The sequence below is a fragment of the Manis javanica genome, chromosome 12 (genome assembly GCF_040802235.1).
Source record: "Manis javanica isolate MJ-LG chromosome 12, MJ_LKY, whole genome shotgun sequence".
Lineage (NCBI taxonomy): Eukaryota > Metazoa > Chordata > Mammalia > Pholidota > Manidae > Manis > Manis javanica.
In genome coordinates, this window is record NC_133167.1 from 8,013,354 (window position 1) to 8,039,773 (window position 26,420).

The 26,420-nt window shown below is 50.4% G+C and overlaps 1 protein-coding gene across 2 annotated transcripts; it reads right to left on the minus strand.

Moving 5' to 3' along the window:
- Positions 1–1,298: 1,298 nt before the first annotated feature.
- On the minus strand, positions 1,299–13,976 carry ITM2C (integral membrane protein 2C). Of its 2 annotated transcripts, XM_017680065.3 has the most exons (6): positions 13,746–13,974; positions 6,515–6,655; positions 4,722–4,910; positions 3,610–3,720; positions 2,938–3,088; positions 1,299–2,455 (listed from the first exon to the last, which is right to left on the minus strand). In XM_017680065.3, the coding sequence occupies exons 1-6, from the start codon at positions 13,869–13,871 to the stop codon at positions 2,364–2,366; spliced, it is 810 nt and encodes a 269-aa protein (XP_017535554.2). In that variant the 5' UTR covers positions 13,872–13,974; the 3' UTR covers positions 1,299–2,363. The 2 variants fall into 2 exon arrangements, with proteins under 2 accessions (XP_017535554.2, XP_036853687.1); XM_036997792.2 differs by lacking the exon at positions 6,515–6,655 and having other exon boundaries at positions 13,746–13,976.
- Positions 13,977–26,420: the final 12,444 nt, after the last annotated feature.

The following is a 26,420-nucleotide window of genomic DNA, read 5'->3' on the forward strand; positions in this document are numbered from 1 at the left end:
GGGTGTCCAGAATCATATGGTCATTATGCTTTATAACTTTCATACCAGTGATTTACATATAGTATTTGTATTTAGTAAAGCTTCACAGTATAAAATGTGTAGCAAAAACAAAACAAAACCCCTAACTGGACATACAAAAATCTCCCTAGCTTTGATTTGTATTTCCTATGTAACTATGATTAAGTCTTATGCTTAAACAATGATCCATTTGTATTTCTGTGAACTGCCTGTCCGTATTCTTTGCCTATTTATCTATTGGGTTGTTCGTTTTTTGTGATTTACAAGAACTTTGCGTATTAAAAAAAATAGCACTTTGTATGCCCTGCTTGAAAAACCTCTCCCATTTGCTGCTTATGAAACTTTGTGTGCCAGTTTCTCAGAGTCCAAGTTATTATTGGTGGGTGTCATGCTTAGAAAGGTCTTTCCTCCTCCAAGACTCTTTCAAATCATCATCTCTTTAGGTACTTCTATTGCTCCATTTCATACTTAAAACCTTTGATCCAGCCCTATTTTTGTTACAGGGTAATAGGATCCAGGTTAATTTTGTCAAAATGGCTAGCCAGTTGTTTCATTAAAATGAACCCACGTTCACCAAATTCCTTGTTTGTCAACTTCCAAGCCCTCCTTTGACCTTTTCCTTTGCTACACAGAACACTTTAATGATGGTAGTCTCCGTTTCCTATCTGGAAGGTGCTGCTCCTTTTAATTGTGATTACACTGCCTTTAAATGATTGACTTCTTTGCAAGATTGCCTTGGATCAGAGAACAAGGTGTTCTGCGCTCACTTGACTCTTGTACGTCCCTTGCAGGATTACCGAGCTGGTGAATGGCACCAAGGGCGTAGCACCTATGCTCACCCCGGTCCCACCTCCGGGCAGCTCTCCCCTGCTTCCTTCTCTGCAGAATGTGACCTCAGGCCAACCTCAACTCAGATCCACTGAGATGTTTACTAATGGCCCAGAAAGTGTGAACACTTCATCCTTGTGCTTAGGAACAAGCAATAATGTCATCCTCTGTGTACAACTGAATGGGTGGTTTATAGGCACCTGAATGTAGCACGACCTTGGGCAAGTTGCATAAGGTCCCAAACCCTTCCCTCCTCCCTCCCCTGTAAAGTGTGAATCTACCTGGCTCTCAGTGGTGGGTCGATAGCAATACTGAAGGGACCATCCATGGTCCTTGGCTGAGCCGAGACAACCCGATGCCAAGGCCTGCTGGCCTCCCCCTGCCTGCAGCCCCTGGTATATGTGGCCAGCCTGCCCACACCCACTCCTCCACATGCCACTCCCAAGTCAAAGTCAGAAGTCAAAAGATTTTTATTGTTCTACAGATACTTCTGAAAAGAGATCTAATTGAGAAAATATACAAAGCATTTATGGGATTCATCTCCAAGTCTGACTGGAGGCGTCGAAGCCCTCCTCAAGGCTCAGGGCTGAAAACGGTTAGCATATTGAACGATCAGTAAAAACATGCAAAAGTGAGAAGGAAAAAAGGAAAAAACACTGCATTCCCCCAAAGCAGAGGGAACAAAATTTCAGAACGAGGAGGCAGCGGGATGTCCAAGTACCAGGTGGCTCTCCCTTCCCCCTGTTATCTTCTAGAACAGCTCCAAGCTTGGAGAAAACAACCAGCCCACCCACTCAGCAGGCCCTGCAGGCCCGCGGCCCCGAGGACGGGCAGAGGCGATGCCCTTTGGGGGCTGCGCCGGGGCCCTGGTCCTCCCTTCTTTGGTTCCACTTGGAGAACTGATTGTGCTTGACAGACTCAGACCCACCCCCCAAAGCCCAGGCTCCCGCTGGTGGGCTAAAGGCACTGACAGGGGTCCTGGGGTTTCCCCAGGACGGCCGTCCCCCCTTGTGCTCTGGGTGGGAGCATCTGGCACGTTCCCTCCTCCTCCGCCCAGACCTGGGAATCAGGACACGGGAGGACGTGTGCTGTCCAAGGAAAAAGCCCTTCGGGATTTTTCCAACTGTGCAGACTTTTCTGAACCCCATTCCACACCCTATCCCCCACCCCCACCTTGCCCAGGACCCCCCACATGCCCGGCCCATCCATGTATCCTTCCCCTGGGCTGCCACTGCAGCTGTGGGCCAACCCCAGTGGACCCAACTTCAAGATGGTGATCACAGAAACTATCCTGGGGTGCCCCCCCCACCCCCAGACCTGGGAGGTCAGAGGTGGGGCCTCGAGGTCACAGCTCTGGTACAGGGAGACAGGCAGGGCTGGAAAGGAACTGGGAGACACGTCACGTCTACAGAAAGGTGTCCAAAGTACAAGCTGAGCAAGGGGAAGGAGGAGGGCCAGGGAGTGGACAGAAGAGAAAAAGAAAGAGGGCAGGGGCGGGGCCGGGAGTCGGGGCGGCCTCACGCCACCCCGCAGATGCGCGTCTCCACCACAAATGTGTTCTCAAAGTGGCGGATGGCGTTGCAGTTCTTGGTGCCTCGCTTGTTAATCCCTAGGGGGCAACAGAGAAATCCCAGTGAGGCTTGTGTCCTGGCCCAGAACTGGCTGGGCCACAAAGGCCACCAGACTGGGGGCCTGACTCAAGACCTCAGGACCCGGAGTAGAAGAAAGCCCAGGAAATGGCACCCAGATTCTTCCCCAGGGGCAGCGCAGTGGAGGGGGGCTCAGGAGCCAGAGCCAGCCTGCCCAGCTCTGCCGCCTTCCTGCTGATCTCGGGGGTATCACTTAACCTCTCTGTGCCTGTTTCCTCTCTCAAAGGGACAGTGATCCTGACGACAATGACAACTCACACTCTTTTAGGCCATAAAGAGCATGAAATGGCCTGGCACAAGGGCTCGATGAGCGTTAGCTGTGAGTGCCGCCGCTGTCCGGCCCCTGATGCTCATCTCCAGCTGTGCGGCCAGGAGCCGCCAGAGCACGGCTGAGGTTCGCAGCTCAGGGCAGGGGCCCAGGTGGGTGCAGCTGACCACTCACGTCTCCGGGTAGCCCGGCGCCGCAGCCGGTAGGTGTCCTTCCCACTGCACAGGTGGTAGATGAAGGAGCCCAGGGCCTCCTTGTCGCTGACGTGCTCTGTGACCACCATCTCCTCCTGGATGATGTACGTCTGCGGGAGGTAGGTCCCCCTCTGCCAAGGGAGTGGCCACGGTGCCGGATCAGTACCCAGGGCTCTCTGCCCTGGTGTCCGCTTGCCCCCTGCCCACGCCCCTCACTGCCACCCTGCTCATTCAAGCCAAGTCCCCCAGTGTCTGAAACCCCTGGGCACACACGCCCACCTCCCTCATCCAGAAGATCAGCCCCAGGCACTTCCTGTTTGTGCCAAGTGCCTGTGCCCGCTCTGCATGAATCACATGTGTATGCGAGTCTGCTCTCCCACCCAGGGTGGGTGCTCCTCGGGGGCAGGGCCCCATCTGCTCCTGCACGGCCCCCATGCGTGCTAAGGAAGCTGGTCCTGGGGTTGGAGAAGGGGAGATGTGGACCCCGGATGTGGGAGAGGGACATGGAAGGAGGAGGACCCATCTGGGGTCTTGGGCCCAGCTGACAACAATGTCCCTGGACCCCCAACCCCCACTGCAGGAACCTCCTTTGCCCCAGGCCTGGCCTCCATTGCAGGGGGGAGACATTGGGTCGCTAGGGCGCCCCGCTCACCTTCACGTTCATGAGGAGCTCCCAGAAGTTGCGAGGGGGCAGCACGATGGTGGTGTTGAGCTCAATGACGTAGCACTTGTCCAGGGAGACGTCGTGGTAGGCTGTGAGGCCCTGCACAGGAGGAGGGGCCATGTCAGCCTCTGTGGGTGAGGACCTGGCCAGGGCGGAGCTGTGCGAGGCCCTTGGCCAGCAGAGGCACCAACTCTACCTGCCAGTACAGGGCACCCTGGCTCCGGGGCTGCCTTTTCTTGCTCCCTGCCTAGCCTAGGGTTGTCAGGGGCTCCATTACTAGATGAAAACGCCAGCTGCTAAGTGTCTCAGTTGTCACAGGGCTCTTCTCTCGGGGTTGGAGTTGAGGTTTGGGGAACGCAGCAGTGTCCCCACAGTGCATTTGCATCAGACCTTGGAGGTCCTGCCACCTGTGGACAGCCTGGATCCTCAGTGGGAGACGCCCCATCCCTGGCCCCTGTTTTTCAGCTGCAACAATGTCCAGGATGTGGAGAGAAGGGTTCGGGCTAAAGAAGCCCTATGCAGTTTTGGGAAGCAAGTATGAGAACGAGTCAGGCGGCCTGTGTTTCACTGGCTTCAAAACTCTTGCTGGCAACAGAGGTGGGAAGGACGGTCACCTCTGGGTGGGGGTATGACTGGGAAGGGGCACAGGGAACCGTCTGGAGTGCTGGCAGGGCTCCAGATCTTCATCTGGACGGCGTCTGCTTATATGTACACCTCCGCAGACCTCCACTAAGCTGCACTTGGTGGTAGGCATGCTACGCCTCAATAAAATGTCAGCATGGAAATACCTCAATGAAAAGGAACACTGGCCTCGCCTACGACAGCCAGTGTTCTGCAGCTGTCAGCTGGCTCAGGAGAAAACCAGCCACGATGTGTTTGTATTCAGTGATGACCACATTACCTATATAATAAAAGCAACGTCTTCAAAACCCTGGTAAGCCTAAACCGTGGGCGCCTACTACACAGTTTACAGTCAAAGAGACTGTGTGAAGGGACCCGTGTCTTTCGCTCCTCTTCTTTCTCATGGCTCTTAGTGGAGGGGGACCTAGGTCCCCAGGACAGCACCCCCACCCCTTACTCCAGTCCCTGGCGGGCCTTACCCGCTGGAAGTCGTGGATGATGTCTGCAGGGTCGCCCCCGCCAAACCGCGGCACGGGCACGTTGATGCGCTCGTAGTTCTCATCGAGGTAGATCTTCACGTCCTCCTCCAGCTCCATCCGCGTGTGGACCTGGGAGGACAGCGAGTCCTCGTACAGCACGCCGCAGTGGAAGAAGTTGTCTCGGGCCAGCTGAGCAGGGGGTGGGGGAGAGACAGACCGGTCACAGCCACGCGGGCAAAGCCACCGCCACCGACTCAACCACCTCCCATCCTGAAGGCCTGGGGGAGCAGAAGGGCGGGACTGTGAGACCCATTTCACGGAGGGAGAAACTGAGAAATGTGGGGAGTCAGGGAGGGTGAGCTGGGCCTGCCAGTTCCTAGGTGGCCACTCTCTTTGGGCCTCAGTTTCCCCATCTGCAAAATGAAGTGACCCCTCAGGTTTCTTCTGGCCTCTGGGTCCATGAATGTGACTGAAATGGGATGGCTCCACAGAGGGGGCCCTCCAGGGACACCTGAGTAAGAGGCTTGGGGGGGCAGGAGGGCTCTCGGGCACAGGGCTCTGCACCGGGCCGGGGAGAGCTGCGGGGTACCACCCTCCCTGCCTCCAGGCAGTGCTCGCCCATCCATGTTGTCCCCTGCTGTGGGGCCCTGCAGATCTTGGGGACACAAGAGGGAGAGAGTTGCTCAGAGGCAGCCCCGTTAGCTCCTGGAGGCACCACATGGCCAGCTGTCATCTCACGAGCCCCACCACCTTCCCTGGACCTGGCGCCTCATGGGAAACCTTGACAAGCACTGTGTTCCGCCCCTGAGCAGCCGGCCCAATGGCCCAGTCACTCCCATCCATCAGGGAAGGGAGGCAGTGTGACCTGAGGCCTCAGACGGGCAAGCCCAACAGCTCTGGGCCTGGGCTGCTGGCCTGTGGGGGCGAGGGGCGGGGTTCCCCTTCTGTTTTAAGCTCTCGGAGGATGAATCATCACAAGTGAATCATACTTTCCTAGGCACAGAGCCAGAGGCTGCTCCATTCCCTGGGAACTGGGGTGAGGTGAGGAACCCCAGGAGGGTGTGCATGGGGCCTGGGAACAGAGGGGACACGGAACCCAGGTGAGTCCCAGGGAGGGCCAAGGACCGGCTCCCACACAGGAAGTGAGGTCGGAAGGCTGCGGAGAGCCTGCCTTGGTGGGGGAGGAAAGGGGGAGCCGTACAGAGGGGGGAGCAGGAGAAGTCAACAAGAGGAGCTCGTCAGCAGGTGTGTGGGAGCTGAGGCCTCCGGAGCACATGGAGGACAAATTCTTCCGCAACTTCCAGCATGGGAAACCGGGGGACAAAGCCAAAGCCCAGTGTCTCAGGGTAGGAGGCCCCTCGGGGCATCGACGACTGGCAATCCCTGACCGTCTGTCACTCCAGAGACTCCCCGTTCACTGTACTCAGGCTGTTCTTTTGAGGTATCTTTAAGTTAACTGCCTTCAGTTCTGAGTTGGTGGTACCGCCTCCCTCCCCAGGGTCTGGATTGACCACAAGGTCACTGTGACCGTGACCAGTTCTCTCAGCCCAGCTCGCTGCCCTGAGTGGCTGTGCAAGCAGATAACTGGGGGTGTGACTTTCAGTGGAGGCCACCCTACAGGAGCTAGAGGTGACATCTGTCCTTAAACCCACCCTCCACCTTTGTTTTGTAATCCTGAAAGTCCCCAGCCCTGGAAAGTGAGTCCTTAAGGCGTGACACGCGGGCACAGGGTCTGGGCTCCGGAGGGATGGCAGAGTTCCCACTGCTGCGGTACCTGAGATTCTGGTCCTCACCTGGGCAAGGAAGAAGTATCTGTAGATGTAGACAGAGGCGAACACGAGGCCCATGAGCAGCACAACCATGCCCACGGACAGGTAGCACAGGCCGCCCACCGAGCCCCCCTTCCTGTAGCGGTGGTAGGGCGGCCGCTCCTCCTGTGGACGACAGTGCTGGGTCAGCCAGGCGGTGCCCCCGGGAATCGCCCGACCCCCGTCCCAGGTGAGATGTGGCGCTCTTGGCCGGGAGGGAGCCTTGGGGTGAGGGGAGGGAAGGACCTCACTGGGTACACAGAGCTTCCTCTGCAAAGGATGCCCAGCAGGGTCTCCCCGGGCTCCTCCATCCAAAAAGAAACTGACACCCACCTTGAAGCCACATAAAATGACCCACTGGGATTAAGTGGGAGCATCTGGAAATTACCCATGACAGAAGCCCCCCTCATTACCCCAGCTGTGACCACAGTACATTCTTTTAAATGTGGAACACACAGACATGCCTTAGTAATTGTGCCATACCTAGGAACCTAGAGAATTGGGGCACAGTGGGCAGGGTGCAAGCTGCTGCTCTGGGCACGGTGGTGGGGAGGGGGTGGGACTAGTATGGAGGCCAGGAGATGGACTGCTGGGCTCTGCCAAGGAGGCCGAGGAAGGGGCTCTGGGAGGCCCACAGAGGCTGGGCACTGCTGCATCCCTCCAGCCAGGCAGCACTGAGCCTGCCCCATGCCAGGCAGAGCACAGCCTCTCCAGGGCAGCAACGGCCCCACACCGGCTCCGGCCGGCAGTGTCAAGCAGGCTGCCAAGAGCGGAGCCTGCAGGGCGAAGTCTGGTGGCTTCTGGAAGCCAGGGCGCTTCTGCTGGGAGGGAAACGTGGCTGTGGCGGCAGAAGCCACCGTCAGGGAGGCCAGGGCAGGAGGCTCCTGGACAAAACCTGCTCTGGGGAGTCAGACTTGGGCTCAGGACAGTAGCTTAAGGGCCAACAAGCAGCAGCAAGCTAACCTTCCCAGCTCTAGGCTGCACGGAAGGAAGGGCCAGTGAAGGAAGGACTCTGTGTGTAAAACTCAACACTACCCCACCCAGAGCACTGGACTGAGAGTCTAGTGATTTGGGCTCTTAACCACCTGCATGGGCTGGTCACGGCTCGTGTGTATGCCTGCCTCCCTACCCTGGCCCTAACCCTGGCCCGCATCCACCCTTGGAGCTGTTCCAAGATCTGCAGGCCTGTCTCTGCCTCCAAAGCCCTTCAGTCTCCCCTCCACTGTGTCCAGATGCAGCCAGGGTGAGACCAGCCCAGGGACAAGCCCCCACCAGCCTCAAGGTGCTGAGGCAGTGCTGGGGGCGCAGGGAGCTTCTCACACTGCCTCTGCCACTACCTGCCTGCTTAGCCCTTTGTGCCATGTTTCCTTTCTCCCTTCGGCCCAGGAGTGGAGGAGGTGGGGTGGCGTGGCACAGGGTCATGTCCGAGTCACCCAGGATAGGCCCTTGTCTCCAGAGCAGCACTGGGGGCCCAGCCTGTTCGGGGTGGGGCATGGGGCCTGTTGTGCAACTCAGGTGGCACCCACAAGGCTCCCTGGCTTCAAGCATATGTTGGAATGGGGCCCAGGCCTCACAGAGCAGAGGTGAGTCCCATCACAGGGCCACATGTCTCCCTTAGGCTCTCCACCCTGACCCTTAGGAAGAGGACAAAAGTGCCTAGAGGACCCTCACCACCACTGGGCACACTCATCACCGGAACAGCTGGCCCCCAGCCTCTGTCCCTGGGATGTGGACAGAGGACAGAGAGGTGCCCTGGCCCATCCTGTTCCCCTGCACCCGAGTTTGCCCTCCAGGGTGCTTGCCTGGCAGAGGCAGGAGGTCAGGCCTGCGGCCCCTCACTGTCTGAGCCCATCCACAGGTCGGAGGCCTCTCCCCACCCCGGCCCAAGCCAGAGAAGCAAGCCTGTGAGACCACCCACCTGGCTGGCTCCCTGGCGGCACAAACCAAAGTCGTTCTTAAGAGGGGCACAGGGACAGCTGGCGGCCAGAGGGGCGGGGATGGGGCTGCAATGGCTTTGACCTTCCAGTGGGTTCCCAGGGGCAGCACACGGCGGGGCAACTAGCATCCCACAAGGAACAAGCCACCCAGGGACGCACACAGATGAGGCGGTGACCTTTCTGCTCCTCCGGTGTCATGATGGGTCCTCAGGAAGGGTGGCTGTCCCAGAACACAGGCCAGGCCGCCTGTGCCAGCTGAGAGTCCTGCCCTGGGGGCACGACACTTGTGTTTAGTGAGACTGTGGGGCTGCCAGGACCCAGGGTTGAGAAGAGCCAAGAAGCCACCCAGCAGGGGTGGGGGGCCCACGTGTGGGGAGCATTACAAGTCCCCCTCCATGGGTTCTCATTTGAAATGTGAACAGATGCTTCCTGACAGGGTTTTGTCAGCATTAAAGGAGACAAGGAACCTGAAAGCCCTTTGTACAGGATAAAGTGCTAGATAAAAACAGCAGATCTTTATGAGCTGAACCTTTTAGGGCCACTGCCAGTGGACTACTGTTAAGCCTGCACAGTGACCACGATTTTGCTCCTACATTTAGGAAAACCAGAGAAGCAAGCTTGTGAGAGTTACTTTAAAACAAAACAAAGTCAGTTGCCTACAAGCAGAGCCCAAGGGCCTGCTCCACAGATGAAGTTCAGGGACAAGGTGAGGCCTGCTAGTTTTACAACTGCCTTTTTGCTTCCGGTTGGGTCAGGTGTTTCTAAGTGCTTGGGGGAAAAGGCCAGGCAGGAGGGGTGGCTAATGTGGCTGAGAAGGACATGGCCTCCAGACAGGACCCCTAATGCCACCTTGTGTCCTCACATGTCTCTGTGGGGGTCACCATGATCACTAGATGTTCAGTGGACATACCCCTCACAGGGCTGGGACTAACAAATGGCTCTCTGTCCCGCCCCTACTGGTACCCCGTAGTGCACACCCAGGGTCCCCATCCTAATCCACACCCCTTCCACCTGCAGGGCTGAGCAGCAGGGCTGCATGGGAAAGCAGCCGTGCTCAGAGCCCACCACTCCACAGTCAAGACCAATGCTTAAATTCCAAAGCCCTTTGCCAGCCCATTACCGCAGCCACCACTGCTTCTGGGGAGTTCAGTCAGTCTGGTGGGGCCCTGGGGATCCCTAGCTTTCCCACTCACACACGATGGCTGAGGGGCCTGCTTCCTGAGACCCTCAAGCTGCTTCCCTGGTCATGCTGGAGACCCAGGAAAATGCCACCTGGCCCCCTCCCCATGGAACAGTCAGCGGCCACCAGGCATTTGGGGGCTTCCACTTAGAAAGTAGAAAATCACGGCAGACTGTTTTCAAGGCAACTGGGCTTTCTGAGCACACGTGCCTTGCTGTATACCTGTGTGGGCCACGTGGTGGAAGTCCAGGGACTGGAGAGGGGCCTGGGTCTCTGCCTGCCTGCTTCAGTGGCCCGCAATAGCACTCATTCGGTGAGTTAGCAAAGCCAAGCCAGAGCAATCAGGGGGAACCCAGCCAACTGGAGCATTAACTCAGCAGACCCCCATGGCTCCGAGAGACAGCTCCCCAGCCATGTCCCTTAGTAACAATGTCCAAATTAACTGCAAGCGGATTAAACTACAATTGTAGACTGCTCAGAGGAGGCTGGCAAGGGAGCCAGAAATACACTTGCTGCAGGCCCAGGCTGACAGCTGGAGGGGGAGGGGGTCTTATCTGCCTCCCCAGCATCAGCCCTCCTCCTCAGCACCTTTCTCTGCTGCAGACTACAGATCTGCAAGGGTCTGCAAGTCAAGGGCACCAATGTGTGTGTGCGTGTGTGAGAAAGATGGAAAGATCAACTAGTGGGAGGTGGGGGGCGTGGGCAAATGCCCACCGTCCACCAGGGCATCTGAGGCTGTGTTTGGATGTACAGATACCAGCTGCCCACAGGGGTCATGGATTCACCTCATTCCTGTCATGTGGCCCAGTGGCGCCCGAAGTGCGTGCCCTGAGAACTCTGCTCAGCTGGGCTGGGCTGATTCTCTCATCTCTTCCTTTCCTGACAGTCAAGATGAGACTCCAAAGAACAAAGGCTAGCAAGAGAGAAAGCTGGCTGCTGGAAGCGGTCTCCTGGGGGGAGGGACTGCGGAGGGTGGGGGTAGCTGGGCTGTGCTTCCGTGATTTTACCATAAACACTTTTCTCAGTAAGAGAAACTCGTCCTCCCTGGCAGTCTGCTGACAGCCCTGAAACATGCAAGACCAGCCAAGGGGAGAATTGAAAAGGCAGGGAAACAGCGGGGAAGCAGGAAGGCCACTGCGGTGCAGGCCCAAATGCCAAAGCCCCTTTGAGGGCGCACAGCAGGCCAGGAAAGGGACCACCGACGTCCCTGTGCCGCCGTGGGCGGGAACTGGGGCTGGGCTGCCTTCCCACGACGGACCTTTCGGCCCAGCCCTTGGGGCTGGCGGCTGGCAGGGGACCCCCCTCCCCCAACCAATCCAGGAGCTCCAGCTCCCTCCTGCCAAGGGCCTGAGGCCAGGACAGGGAAAGTGAAATCTGATTCCCAGGTATGCAGGCTGTGAGAGGGGGCAACGCAGGAGCCACTGATCAAAGGCAAAAGCCAAGGAGAAAATTACCAGAGATGACTATATTGAACCTATTCTCTCCTTCTGCGCCGCACAGCACCTCCCAAGCCCCTGTCCCGCCCATTCGAGCTTGTACTTGCCCACACCTGATTGCGTGTACGCACGCAGGCACAGGACTGTGGGGAGAAGGGAGCTGCACTAAGAGGCGCAGGGTTGGTCAGTGGGCCTCTCAAGGGGCAGAATTGTCTGGCCAGAGGGTGCTAGGAGGGGGTGTTTCCTGGCCAGCCCACTTAACAAGCTAACTTCTCGCCAACCCCACCCCCCACCCCCATCGGCATAGGCTTCTCCTCTCAGAGGCAAACACCAAGGAGAGGGTGGGTGGCTGGAGGCCCAGTTGGGCCCTCACCCCCATCCCTTCCCGGCCCACTGAGGCACTTCCTTCCAGCAGCAGGTCTGGGGACAAAATCGTCCTTGTGTCTCAGCTTTTGCCCAGAAGCAGGGGGAGCCCCCGCCGTGAGGGTGTTCCCACCACCTCACCCTGGCCCCTGGCCTGAACACAGGTCGACATTTCATTACATCAGCCAGCAGGGGCCTCACTGCTGAAAGGCATTCAGAAACTCTTCTGTTCATCAAGTGGTCCTTTCAGGACTTTAAACCTTATTTGAGTGAAGGTTCTCAGGTCACACCCAGCCAGAAGAAACCTAATAAACTTTCCTCCACATCCCCAACAACAGGGCACACAACCCTAATGCTCTGTCTTGATAAAGCAGCTCGTGGGGTCCTGCCACCCTCTCCTCCGGGCCCTAATAAATGGCTGATGTCCTGAGCTACATCTGTGAATGCTGGGCGCCTGCTGTGCCCGAGGCGGAGGGACATGGGAGCTGTGCTCCTTGGCCAGGTCGGAGGCTCATGGCAGTGCACTCTTCCCAAGGCACCAACTAGCAGCAGAACCACCATGGAACATCCAAAGGTCCCTGAGAGCCCGGGGAGCTACGGGAGTTTACTCACATCCTAAAGGTACGGATTCTCTTTCTCCTCCTGGTCATTAGGAGAGAGAGGGGACGCTGCCCAACTGACTCCACGCTGAGCAGGCTCAAGGCCATTACAAATAGCACCAGGGCCATGTTGGTATTTCCACTTCCTGCTGGGCGAGAGGCAAGAGAGGCCGCGGATTTCAGAACCAGAAGCTCAGTTGATGCCAAGGTGCTGCTGGCATCTGCCATCCAGCCTGACACTATCAGAAGGCTGCTGCTGGGAACTCCCCCATGTCTGGCTGGTCCTTCCTCTTGCCCGAATTCTACAGCTCTTCGAGGCAAGGTCCCGTGTTCCAGGCCTTGGCTGAGAGACCGACTCTGGGAGAAGCAGGGGTCAAGGCCCCATCCCTGCTCCCACCCAGGAGGGGGCAGAGGACAGGCTTCCTTTGGTGAAGGGAGGAAGGAGGACTAAAGAGCCCCTTGTAAACTTTCAAAGGTGCAGACTACCCGTCGTCACATATGGAGTGCTGGGTCCCCACCTAGGCACCTGATGAAGTGGGCGCTGCTCTGCTGGAGGGTGCACAGCGATCCCTCACCCCAGCCTGGGTGGTCGCTGACGCTGCTCGCCAGAGGCTCCTGCTCACACTCCTCAGGGTTTTTACTTGGGCCTGACACCCACCCCGGGCCACTCTCCAGCGGCCCAGTGCTCCAGGGGGGCCCCTGGAGCCTTGGAGATACTTTGGACAATACTCTCCACAAAACCTGGGGAAGGCCTTTGTGGCTGAGGAGGGCTCCTTTGAAGGCTGCAGCAGGAAGAGGAAGGGAGTGGACAGAGTCTTTCGAAGTCCAGTCTCCAAGTGGGGGCCAGAGGCTTGATGGGCCCCAAGACCGCCAGGGCGCGGGCTGCGTAGGCCTTTGCCGGGGCAAGACACAGCCGGGCTGGACCAGCTCTCCCTCGCCTCGCCTCCCTGCGGCCGCGCGTCCTGCCCGCTCCGGCCCTCCCCGGGTCAGACTCCACGCGGCTCAGGCAGTTTTCCACCGCGGAAATGCCTTCTTCCCCCCAGGCCGGAGGGAAGGAGATGAGGGAGGCCGCCGGCGGGGGCGGGATGCACCGAGACCCGCCCCCACAAAGCTCGTCCGGGATGCAGGGGCGCCGTGGGGGCGCCTCCCCGCGGGATGGAGGGCGCTCAACTGGGCCAGACCCGGGTCAGGAAGGAAGAGGGCTGTGACTCGCCGGGAGGCACCGACGGCTGGGGGCGGAGTGGGATCAGGGCGCCCCGCCCGCACCCCTAACTCCGAACCTGGAAGCCCGACTGTGCGGCCAGGCGGGCTCTGGTCTATTTCCATTTCATGACTTTCCGACCCACTAATTCAGGCGCAGGGCAGCCCGCTCCCCGTCCCCGCTGCTCCCCGTCCGGGATGGGACCAACGGCCTCTCCCCCTTCGCGGCATCAGACTCCCCACCCGCCTTCAATTACCCGCCAATCAAGACCCACCGCCCTACTGTGGGGAAACGACGTCCAGCCTTCCTCCCATCCCCCACCTGGAGACTCGACTCTCAGCCCCTCCGCCCTGATTGGAAGCAGACGCACACCCCCCACTGACATTCCTCGAAGTTCTCCGGACCGGCGCCCTCCCTCTCGCTTGGAGCCGGCCGCCAAGAGCGCCCTCCACCTCTGGACGGGCCCTCGCTTCCGCGCCCGGGCCCTCGGCCCCTCTCACCCGAGCCGGCGTCAGCAGGATCTCCGCGGCGGCGGCCGGCGCCGCGGCCGAGGCCGACGCCGAAGCCTTGTCGGCCTTGTCGCCCTTGATGCCGGCCACGGCGGGCTGGAAGCTGATCTTCACCATGGCTGCGACCGGCCGCGCGTCCGCCCTGCAGCCTCGGCTGGTGCCGGCTCTCTGCGAGCAACCGCCGCTCCGCGCTCCGCACGCACCGGAAGCTTGGCTGCCGCTCAGGTCGCTTTCTCTAGCCCCACCCCCAGCTCTCCCCGCCCCCGCCCCCTGCAGGAGAGCCTGGGCGCCCTTCTCGCCGGCGCCCCCTCTCCGCCCTCGGGGCGCGCAGTGACCCCTGCCGGGCGCGCTCTCCGACCTGGAGAGGACTGATTCCCTCGACCACTCGCTCGCCCGCCCACTCCATCCATCCATCCATCCATCCATCCATCCATCCATCCATCCATCCATCCATCCATCCATCCATCCATCCATCCATCCATCCATCCATCCAATCAGGCATGGACTCAGCCCTCTTCGCAGCTTTACTCCTTCTGGCTTCGTTTCCAACACCAGCATCCCCACAACACAGCCTTTGTTTAAAGTGTTTGCTAGGCAGATGCAGCTTCTAGACAAGTACCTCATCTCCCCTTCCCGACTTCGTACCCTCTTCGGAAACTGTCGCCTTCGCTGCACCTGCTGGCCCTGCACCCTCCTCCCATCTGGGCCGGGGCCGGGAGGAGCCTTCAAGGCCATGTGCCCAGCAGCTTGCCTGCATCCTGCACCCATCCACACCTCTTTCATTCTCCATCATCCTTTTTTCCTTCATGCTTCATTCCTGCAGAACGTTTCTGAGGATCCTTGGGGGGTTCATGCTAAGGACGCTGGGAGCAGCCTGAGCCTCCATTACTGACAGGCCCTGTCGCCCACCTCTCATCCATCCAGGAGGGTGGCAAATGTGGTGGGAAGATCCTCATGGCCAATGTCTGGAGGCTTGGGTTTGGAGTTCCAGTCAAGACTCTGCCCCTGCAAAGCATCACAGGGATTGTGGAGTGGCAGGGCCTTCTATTGCTGAGGCATCTCTTGGCACCAAAACCCTGGATCTTTCTTCACTGTCCTTGGTCCACACTGGACTGGGGACAATACCCAGCAACACACACACACAGCCTTGGGCTGAAACCCAGCTTTGTTCCACAGTTGGACTGACAGGGGAAGGCAGGGGAGTCTGAGGCCTTGTTGACCCCTCCTGTCATGTCTCGGTCAGCTGCTTTGAGCCTTGGGTGTCCACCCCACCATCCTGGCCCAGACCTGGATGAACCTAGCAGCCTTGAGGACAGACAGGTTTAGAAGGAAGACCTAACTGATGCTAAGGCCAGCCTGATGGGGAGCCAGGAGGAGGGATGGGGATGTGAGGAAGATGGCTTGGAGGGGGTGCAGAGAACTTTGGTTGGATGAGAACCAGACCGGAAGATTATATGGACTGTTGTTAATCAGCTCTGAGAACCCCCAGGTGAATCTTGGTGTTTGGAAAAGCTAAGCTCCTGGCCCTTGGTTAGATTCCCACACAGTGACCCCAACATTCATTCCTCCACTCAGAAAATGTTTTCAAGTGCCCCTGCATGCCGAGCATTGTGGCAGAAAACAGAAAGCCCCGAGACAACCCAGAAGCCAAGGGCTTGATCACGTTAAAACTTCCATCTCTGAATTCTTTCATGTCAGTTATCTCCTCTCACTTCATCCCAGACCCCTGACCTACCATTGCCCACATGCTCGTCATGGAAAGCATTTAACTAACCCCAGGTCACAGGGCCAGTAGGGCACAGATCTCAGGTGGGTGAGACAGGACCACATGGCTGACACATCTGTGTGTCAGTTGGCAGGCGTGAGCGCCACCTTGCCCTGAAGGCCTTCTCTGAGCTCTCCGCCCTGAGTTAAGTCCCTGTCTCCTGGGCATCCTTCATGTTCTGTACATCACCCGCATACCTTTCTTTATCCTGACCATGGGCCTCACCTCAGCCAAGTGCTGGGCGCACATCCTACTTCAGTGATCCTAAGCTTTTTGGTTTCAGGACCCCTGAAGGGCTTTTTCTTATGTGGGTTATATCTATCATTTACAATATTAGAAATTAAGCTAGAAAAATTTAAACAAATATTTCCTTCACCATCAAAGTACGTCGTCATCATATATTGTGTATCCTCTGGAAAACTCCACTGTACGCTCATGAGAGAATCAAAGCGAGACAGGCAAATAACACCTTCGTATCACTGCAAAAATAATTTTCACCTTGCAATTCCTCTAAATGGATCTTGGAGACTTCTGGGGTCTTCAGATCACACTTTGGAACTTCTGCTCTGGTAGAAGCTCAAGAATCCATATTCCATGGATTCCAACACACACTTTTGAAAAATATATGTTGAGATCTCTGAGATCAAGATATCTTTTACAACTATAATTGACAGTGATTTTTTTAAAATTGTTTTTATTTTTTTTCATTATTTTATTATTTTTTTATTATGAAGGTTTCCCATGAAAAACATTGTGGTTACTACATTCACCCATATTATCAAGTTTCCTCCACACTCCATTGCAGTCACTGTCCATAAGTGTTGTAAGATGCCACAGAGTCTTCTCTGTGCTACACTGACAGTGATATTTCTTAATGTGCTTAAAGTAATGGTGTGTCTTACAACAGACAGAGTCCTCGAGCTGATGGGGTGCAGTGTAAGCAGGCACTGATCTAAGAGCTCCAGGAGGCAGCATGAGGTTCATCATCACCCTATGGGTTTTGTAAGTTCAGGTAAGAAGGATGGCAAGGTGAGCCTGGAAAGTAGGGGTGGGTGCAGCTGAAGCTCCATGGAAAGCACCAGGCTTAGGTGGGAGTTGAAGGGTGGGGCGTGGAAAGGTGACAGGAAAATGGGAGGTGTCCTAGTAGGGAAAGACAGCAAACCTGGGCTGGGAGCCCTCACCCAGCACTGCAGCAGCTGCCAGCCCTGTGTTACCCTGTCCTTCTGTCTGTATTTCTCACCTCAGTGACAGAGCGCCTCCTGCCCAGCTCTGTGATTCCAGGGCCTACTGAGGGGTCACTAAGTTCTGGTGGGGGAAAGTGACACCATCCTGCCGTTTGGAACCACAGTGCTACCTTCTCTTCCTTCCCTCTTCGCTGCTGAACTATCCTCTGGTGGTCCATGTGAATGGTGGCCCTCGGAGACTAGCAACAGGCTGGGTGTGGCTTCCTTCTCTAAGTCATTGTCACAGTGATGACTTGACCAGCAGCACCTGCAGTCCTGCGAACTTAGAAATGCAAACTCTTAATTCTGAACCTCTGGGTTCAGCTATCCCTTCCTTCCTATCAGCAACAAACATGCTTGTATCAACCTTCAAGAAAACAAAACACCTCCTTTGACCCCATGTTCCCTCCTTGGTACCCTATCTCTCTCATTTTCTTCCTAGCCAAACTTCTGGTAAAATCAAGGCAGAACATTTCCATAATTCCAGACAGTTCCCTCCCTCTCCTTCCCAGTAAACCCTTACTACTCTCCCTCTATTACCAACCACAGTTCTGATTTCCAACCTTACAGATAATTTTGTCTATTCTTGAACCTCATATAAATAAAACTGCAATCTGTACTCTTTTATGTCTGGTGATTTCACTCAACAGTGTTTATGAGATTTATCTACAATACTTTGTTATTTTTTATTGCTGAGTAATATTCTGTTTTATTAATATACAATAATATACTATCCATTCTAGTTATGGATATTTGGGTTGCATTCAATCTTTGGCTATAACGAATAAAGCTGCTGTGGAACATTCTGGTACATAGCATTTTTTGCTGACATATGTTTTCATTATTCTTGAGTAAACAGTTTCCACAGAGGGTAAGGCAGGAATGGCCCCCCCCCAGCAGGTAGGCTGATTTCATCACATGACATTGTTTAGAATGCATTGGTACATGGTGATAATATAAAGTAGACCAATTTTTAGTTGGCTTAGTTTTATTATTGTTCTTAAATTCTCCACAGGCATTGCACCCCCTGGCCGCCTGACCAGAGGCAGACCACTCACACCATACTCTTCCCACTTGGCACCCACTTCCTAGGAGTGGAATTGCACCATTTTCTATTCCCCCCAGCAACACATGAGAGCTCTAGTTGTTCCACAATCTCAGTAACATTTGGTGCTGTCAGTCACTCTAATGTTAGCAATTCTAGTTGATAGAACAAGTTGTATCTTATTGTGGTTTTAATTTGCATTTCCTTGATGACTAATGATGCTGAGCACCTTTTTATGTGGTATTGGCCATCTGCATATCTTCTTATATATCTTGTATATCTTGGAAGCATCCAAGTCTTTTGGTCACTTAAAAAATTAGGTTATATTTGGATTATTGATTTGTAGGAGTTCATTGTATATTCTGGATACAAGTCCTTTGTCATGTATATTTATTGTGAATATTTCCTTCTATGAGGTGGTTTATTTTTTTTTCCTTAGCTCTGTCTTTTGATGAGCAGAAGTTTATAATTTTGATGAAATGTAATATATCAATTTTAAATTTTTGGTTAGTGCTTTTAGCATCCTGTCTAAAAAGTCTTTGCCCACCCTGAAATTGTGAAGATATTCAAGTCTGTTTTCTTTTAGGTTTGTAGTTTTAGGGTTTACATACAGGTCTATGATCCATTTTTGATTGCTTCTGATGTGTGATGTAAGATAGGAGTTGAGGTTTCTTTCTGTTCCTCATCATTAACTAGATGTTCAAGCCTCAGTTGTTTAAGAAGCTCCTTTTCCCATTGAATTGCCTTGGCATCTTTGTCAAAACTCAAGATAATGATTTATATGTTGGCTTATTTCTGGATTCTGTTCTGTTACATTCCTCTATTTTTTCTACCCTTATGCCAATTCCATATTTTCTTGATTGTTGTAGATTTCTAATAAGTCTTGAAATCAGGTAGTGTAAATATTTTTCTTCTTTTTCATATCATTTTGGCTCTTTAGATCCCTTGACTAGCTATATAACCTTTAGAATTGGCTTGTCCAATTCTACAAAACAAAATGTTAGGTATTAACTGGGTTTGAGTGGAATCTATAGATTGATTTGGGGGAAACTGATGTCTTATGATACTGAATTCAAATCCATGAACATGGTGTATCTCTCCATTTGCATAGGTCTTCTTTAATTCCTCTCAACAATGTTTTGTAGTGTCCAGAGTAAAGGTCCTGCATATCTTTTGTTAGATTAATGCATAAGTATTTCATGTTATTTTGATGTTATTGCACCATTATTTCCATTATTTAAAAATTCTTAATTGGTAATATATAGACATAGAATTAATTTTGGAAAATTGACCTTGGATCCTGAAACTTAAACATATTCACTTACTAATCACAGTATTTTAAAAATAAATTCCTTGGGTCTTCTAATGCATATTCATGTCATCTGAGAACCAGGACGGTTTTCTTTTCTCAACCTTTATGCCTTTTATTTCTTTTTCTTGCCTTGCTGTTTAGGTCTCCAGTACAATGCTGAATAAAAATGGTGAGAGTAGACATCCTCACATTATTTCTCATCTTACAGAGTAAGTGTCCAATATTGCATCACGAATGTTGCAGCTCGATGAATATTCACATAACTAACACACACAGATAACTAGCACCCAGATCAAGAAAAAGACATGCATGTTCCTCCTTCTGTTATCACTTGTGACCCAAGAGAAACTACTACCTGATTTCCTGCCCAGTGAGGAACTTTGCCTATTTTGAAAATTTTACATGTATGTACCACATAATATGTGTTCTTTCCTGATTCAACATCACAATTGTGAGAGTCATCCGTGCCAGGAGTATTGGTGGTTCATTCTCACAAATGTGTGATATTCTCCTGTGAACCACTATTGGTTTATCCATTCCGTGGTTGGTAGATATTTGGGTTGTTTCTGGTTTGGGGCTATGATAAACAGCAATCGCTGTTTGAAAAGTGCTGTACGAACATTTTTGCTCGTGTCATACAGGAGAACTGAGTTTCATTTTTTAATATGTGTTTTCCACTTCCCAGGCAAGAAGGCAAGCCTCTCTCAGCAGCAGGCTGAGTTCCGTACAAGAGCCTCTTGAGTAAGGTGCAGGCCAATGGGACAGAACGAAAGCTCTTGGTTGACAGCTCAGAATCTTCTGCCTGCCCTTTCACTTATCATCTTGCCACATGTGTCTTTAGGTATGACTCAAAGAGCTGGATTTGTGCTGTTAAAATATTTTGGTGGAAGGTATTTCTTTGGTGAGGTGGTATAGTGATTGGGCTCTGGAGATACCCCTCCAGATACACCCCAACTCAGGGGCCTCCTCAAATGAGCTTCTCATTCTCTCCTGGTATCTGGACTGTAGGAAGAGGAGACAGGCTTGCAATGACCCCACTAAGAAGGCTTCCAGCAAATCATCACACCACCTCAGTCACTTTGGGACGCACCATTGTCAATATAATGCACAAGACATTCTCTTCACAAGAGCAACTACCAATGTGACGTTCCTAGGACTAAGTCTTATGACCTATGTAAAGACATTTTACTGATGGCATAAAGCTTAAGTAAATGAAGAGACAAACCATATTCCTGGATGGGAAGATCATGAAAATGTTGATTTTTCTCCAAATCAAAGCAAATCCAATCAAAATTTGAATAGGTTTTTGCAGACAAATAGAAACACTATTCTAAAATTTGTCTTGAAAAGCCAATATAGTGCAATTGCCAAGAACTTTAGTAAAAGAAAAAAAAAATAATGATGACTAAAAATTTCAGCATAACAAAATATGATGTTGAAATTTAGCAGAGGAAAATACTGGTAAATATAAAATAGAGATTTTCTACAGGCAAGAAATCACGATGGAAAATTTGACATCTGAAAATACCATGAATGAAATAAAGAGGCAGATGTCACACTGGAAAAATTCTAGTTATTTCTGATGGGTGCAAGGGAGGCAGGAAATGTAGTCTAGGTAACAATGAGCTCCATTAAATGAGTTTCCATTTCTAAAGAAGAAAGAGAGTTAGAAACAGGGAATCAGAATTTCCTGCCAAAAGAATCCATAATTTAAAAAAATGAGAATTCATAGTATAAAAATAAATGACTTAAGTATTAACACCAAGAACCTAGGGGGAAAACAACCAAATACACCTGAAGAAAATGGAAAACAGAAACTAAATTAATGGGAAAATGGAAAAAAATGGAAGAACTGATAAGTATATAATTTTTTTCTTTTCTTTTCTTTCTGCAACATCTTTTTTTGCCCCAACTTTTTTGAGGTATAAATGACAAATAAAACTTGCATATTTTTAAGTTTTAAAGTGTACAATATAATGATTTAATATATGTATACATTGTGAAATGAGTGCTACAGTCAAGTTCTTGAGCACAGCCAACACCTCACATAGTTAGCTTTGTGTGTGTGTGAACACTTAGCAGCTTCTCTCAGAGAAAATTTCAAGTATACAGTATTATTAACTATCATCACCATGTTGCACATTAGATCCCCAGGTCTTATTCAATTTATAAATGAAACTTGATACCCTTTGACCAAGGTCTCCCCATTCTCTCACCCTCCAGCCTGTGGTAACCAGTCTTTTGTTCTATGAGTTCAACTTAGATTCCACGTAAGTGAGATCACACGGTGTTTGTCTTTCTCTATCTGGTTTATTTCACTTAGCATGATGTCTTCCAGGTTCATCCATGTTGTCACAAATGGCAGGATTTTCTTCTTTTTTATGGCTGAACAATATTCCATTATATATATGTATTATATATAAATAACATTTATATACATAAAATATTCTTTATCTATCACCACTTAGGTTGTTTCCATATCCTGGCTACTGTGAATAATGTACCAGTGAACATGGGAGTACAGAGACCATTTTGAGATACTGACTTCATTTCCTTTGGACATAAACCCAGTAGTAGAATTGTTCCATCTATGGTTGTTCTATTCTCAATTTTTTGAGGAACCTACATATTATTTTCTACAGCTATACCTGATATTGAAGAGATCTTCTGAAAACTTCAGTAGAAAGAGGCAAGACTCTGGAATATCCAATTAATAAATAAGAGAGAAAATATTAATTCAGTGAGAAAGAAGATATAACTACAGGTAAGGTAGATAGTACAAATTACAAAGTATTTTATATGCAATCATATTTAGTAAATACAAATACTCTGAAGTGGATGATTTTATGGAAAAGTATAAATGGCCAAACTGGACTCAAGAAGAAGTGGAATACATAATGCTCTATAATCAAGGAAACAACTGAAAAAAGGTATCAAGAAATTATCTCAAAAAATGATTCTGAACAGCCAGGCCACTTCACTAGATAGTTCAGTCAAATTAAAGGAACAGCTGATTCTACTAATGCTTCAATTAACTTTAGGTTATATATTCTGACACAAACATCTCACAAACAAGAGAAAAAAACATAATTTTAGTAATGAATAGAGATATAAAAATCCAGCAGTACATTAGAGAGAACAGTGAATTGCCATCAAGTAAAAGGTCTCCTAAGGATAAAGACACAAATTTCATGTTTGAAGATCTATTTGGGGAGAAATTGTTTTGTGAAAGAATGCTTCAAAGTAATAGCTATTCAACTTGAAAAGCATAGAAAAGCAAAAAGAAAATGAAACAACTATTATGACAACACCCACAAACCACCACCATGAATGCATTGTTACCTTTCCTTCAAAATTTTTTACACTGTGTGTGAGTGTGAGTGCCATGTTTTTATAAAACTGAAACACATTGTGTGTGTGTGTGCGCACGTGCACTTAACTGCGGATGATTTTGACCTTCAGGTAACGTTTGACAATGTTTGGAGACATTTTCAGTTGTGACAGTTTCGGTGGGGAAGGTGCTGCTGACCTTGAGGCGGTAGAGGCCAGGGCTACTGCCGAGCCTGTAACGCAGAGAATAGTCCCCACAAAAAAGAATTATCCGTCTAAGATGGCAGTAGTGCCAAGGTTGAGAAAATCTGATTGATAACCTGCTTTTTTTCTCTTTAAGGTAATTTCAACATTTTTCATGTAGTAGGCAGAATTCCTCCCCATTCTCCCTGCCCATCCTCTAATCTCTGGATCCTGTCAATTTGTTATCTTACAAAGTGAAAGGAAATTTGCTAAAGTAATTAAGGTTATGAACCTTAACATGGGAAGATGATCCTGGATTATCTGCATGGTCCCGATCTAATCACACGCATCTTTAAAAGCAGGGAACTTTCTCTGCTAGAGCGAGAGAGACCGGCAGAAGGAGAATGCAGAGAGATTGGAAGCGTGAAAGGACTGGTTGCTGTTTGAAGATTGGGGTGCGGATAACGTGACAAGGAATGCAGATACCGTTAAAGTGCTCAGAGAGACTCCCAGCTGACTGACGGCAAGAAAACGGAGACCTCAGTCCTACCACCATTGACCTTGAACTCTCTGGACAACCTGAATGAGCCTGGAGGCACATTCCCTCCAAGAGCCTCCAGATAAGGAGTTCAAGCTGGTTTGGTCACCTTGCTTTTGACCTTGTAAGACCAGGAGCAGAGGAAACAGCAGCCCCACGTGTACTATTGACCTACAGAACTCTGAGATAATGAGTTTGTGTTGCACTAAGTTTATGACAATATTATAGCAACAATATAAAATGAACATATCTGGTATGACCAAAACTCACATTCACCAACATCTTGGCGTGTAAATCTTTGTCCCCATCTTGTAGGCGGTTTTTGTAAATGTCACCAAGTTCCTTTCAGGAAACATTTTTTTCAATTTATCATTGGCTGTATTTGAGAGATACAGCTACACCATGCTCTTATCAACATTTAGTGAAATCATTGAAAACCTGTCCTTTAATTTCATAAGTAAAGATGTATTATCTGGGTATTATATTTTGTCAATTTTTTTGTTAAAAATAAAGTTCCAGATATTTGCTTATTATGTTTTTCCCCCAAAGAACTACTTCTTGGATTGATCAATTCTGTGTTTTTTTCCTGTTTTCTAATTACTTTATTTCTGCTTTTTAAAGAATTCATTTCCTTCTCGTCTTCATATGTGTTCTGTTTTTTCCCTAACTTCTTCTGTTACTAGTGAAGATGAACTTTTTCTTCCCATGTTCATTACACCTCTATCTACAAATTGGGGAAAATATTACCTATTCCATGGTAATAATCATTAAACAATATTAGGCTTAATTGTGACAATACACAGAGCAGAATCTGGAGGTATTATAACTCAAATAACTGTAACTTCTGCTGGTGGTGTTTGGATTGCGTCCAGTTTCTCACTATTAGAAACAATGCTCTGGGGACACTTCACTGCTCTTCACAAAGGGCATCTGCTTCAAACCCACCAGCTCTGTGCAGCTCCTGCCTACAGCCTCCTCAGTAAAGGAGACTTTTTTCTTTACAGTTGAAATGATTAAGAGTAATACTGTTTTATCTGCATTTTTTCAGAATACTGTTCAGAAAATAAAAATAATCATTAACAAGAATACAAATTTGCAATACACTTTGAAGCAAATTGTTTTTACCCAATCAAGTCATATCAGACTTACTTTTTAATCTTCTTTATTTAAAATGGAAATACTTTGCTTTTTTAAGGATAAATTAAGTGTGTTCATGTTGTAGAAATTTCAGACAACGTAGAAAGTCAGCTGTATTAGGGCTGCCGTAAAAAAGTCTCACCGTCTCAGTGGCTCAAATAACAGAAGGGTTTTGTCTCACACTTCTGGAGGCTGCATGTCCAAGATCAAGGTGTGGAGAGGGTTGGTTCCTTGTGAAGCTGTGAGGAAGAATCTGTTCCATGCCTCCCACCAGGTTTCTGCTGGTTTACTGGCAATCTCTGGTGCTTCTTGGTGTGGAAATAGCACCCTGACCTCTACCTGCATCTTCCATGGTGTTCTCCTGTGTGTGTGTGTGTGTGTGTGTGTGTGTGTGTGTGTGTGTGTGTGTGTGCCCAAATTTCCCCTTTTTGTAAGGACACCTGTTACACAGGATGAGGGCCCATCCTACTGACCTCATCTTAGCTAATTACATCTGCGATGACTGTATTCTTAAACCAGGGCATATTCAGAGGTAGTGACGTTTAGGATTTCAACATATGAATATTAGGGAGGCACAGTTCCACAGTAACAGCAGCCTTGTCCATAATTACAGTTCCCTAGGATAATTGCCATTATCGATATCAGTATGCAGCTGGTGTATATTCTTGAAGGCTTTCTCTACATGCATATGTACATTCTCAAAGCTTATTTTGCAAAAATAAATAAAAAAGGATTTTGCAGCTTTCTAATCTGCTTTTTTCACTAAATAAAGTGTTATGAACACCTTTCCATGTCATCATATATAGATAATATTTTAACGGGTATATAGAATTCTATTCTTTGATGCATTATATTTTTATTGATTGAAGAATATTTGTTTTTCCCAAATGTTTGCTCTTTCAAGCAAAGCAGAACAGAAGAAGGATTCTTGCAGGCAGCGTGCTTGATTCCTAGCTGCTATTTCCCTAAGATAACTTGCTACAAGTGGTTCTGCTTGTTTAAACGGCCTGTATCTTGCGAACTATTTTGACGCATATTGTCAACCTGCCCTTCAGAAAAGCTGCCACTCTTGATACTCCCCCTCCCCCTTCCATACCTGCTCCTCCCCAGCTTCCTGCGCTTCCGCGAGGATAGCTCTGTTCCAGCAACTGAAGCCAATGCTTGACGTCATCCTTGTTGTCTCTTTTTGCCTTACACCCCGCACTGAATCTATCAGCAAGCTCCCTGGGCTCAGCCTCCAGAGACTATCCAGACGGGCTCGCTTCTCCCACCTTGGTCTACGCCATCCCTTCACCTGGAACATCTCACCTGGTCTCTCTCACCTGCATGTTCTCAAGGTCTCCCCCCCCAGCTCCTCCCCGCCCCCCACTGCCCCACGAGGTCTGTTCTCCCTGCAGCTGACGGACGACACACTTCAAAAGGTAAATCGGACCCTGCCTCTGCTCTGACTTCAGTCATTCATAATACACCCCACAGCCCTGGTCAAGGGGCCCCAGAACCCGCTCCACAAGGCCCCGCCTGTGTTCTGTCCCAGTTTTCCTATTCGTGTTTATCTCCATATACAGAGAAGACCTCTTCGTATGTTAAGGATATTAGCTCTGTCGATAAGAAGTCACAGGTATTTTTCCATTTTGACATCTGCCCCTTCATTACATTCATGGACTGTTTTGATACATAAACCCCCTCAAATTTTTCATTATGCTTTCTTCCTCGCCATGTATACTTAGACGTTCTCCTCTTTAAATACATTCGCCAGTATTTTCTTTTAGCATCATCATATACAGAACACTGACATCGTTAGTCATTCATTTCGTTTTTCTTTGAAAGTTCTTGGCAGTTGTATTGGCTTCTCAAGATAAATTTTAGAATGATTTTTCTACTTGTGTGCAGAAAACGATAGGGATTTTTATTGGACGCTCTAATTTGGGGGAGAGGTGACATTCCTATCCAGGAATATGGTTCGCTTCTCTATTTACTTTAAGCTTTACGTTCCCCAGTAAACCTTTTGTGCCTTTCTTATTTACATAGGTCATAAAATTGATTCCTGAGAATTCGGTATTTGTTAGTTGTTATTGTAAAGGGACTACTTTGCCTCCTTCCTTTTCGTGGGGCCAGCCGGGCAGGCCGGGCCCC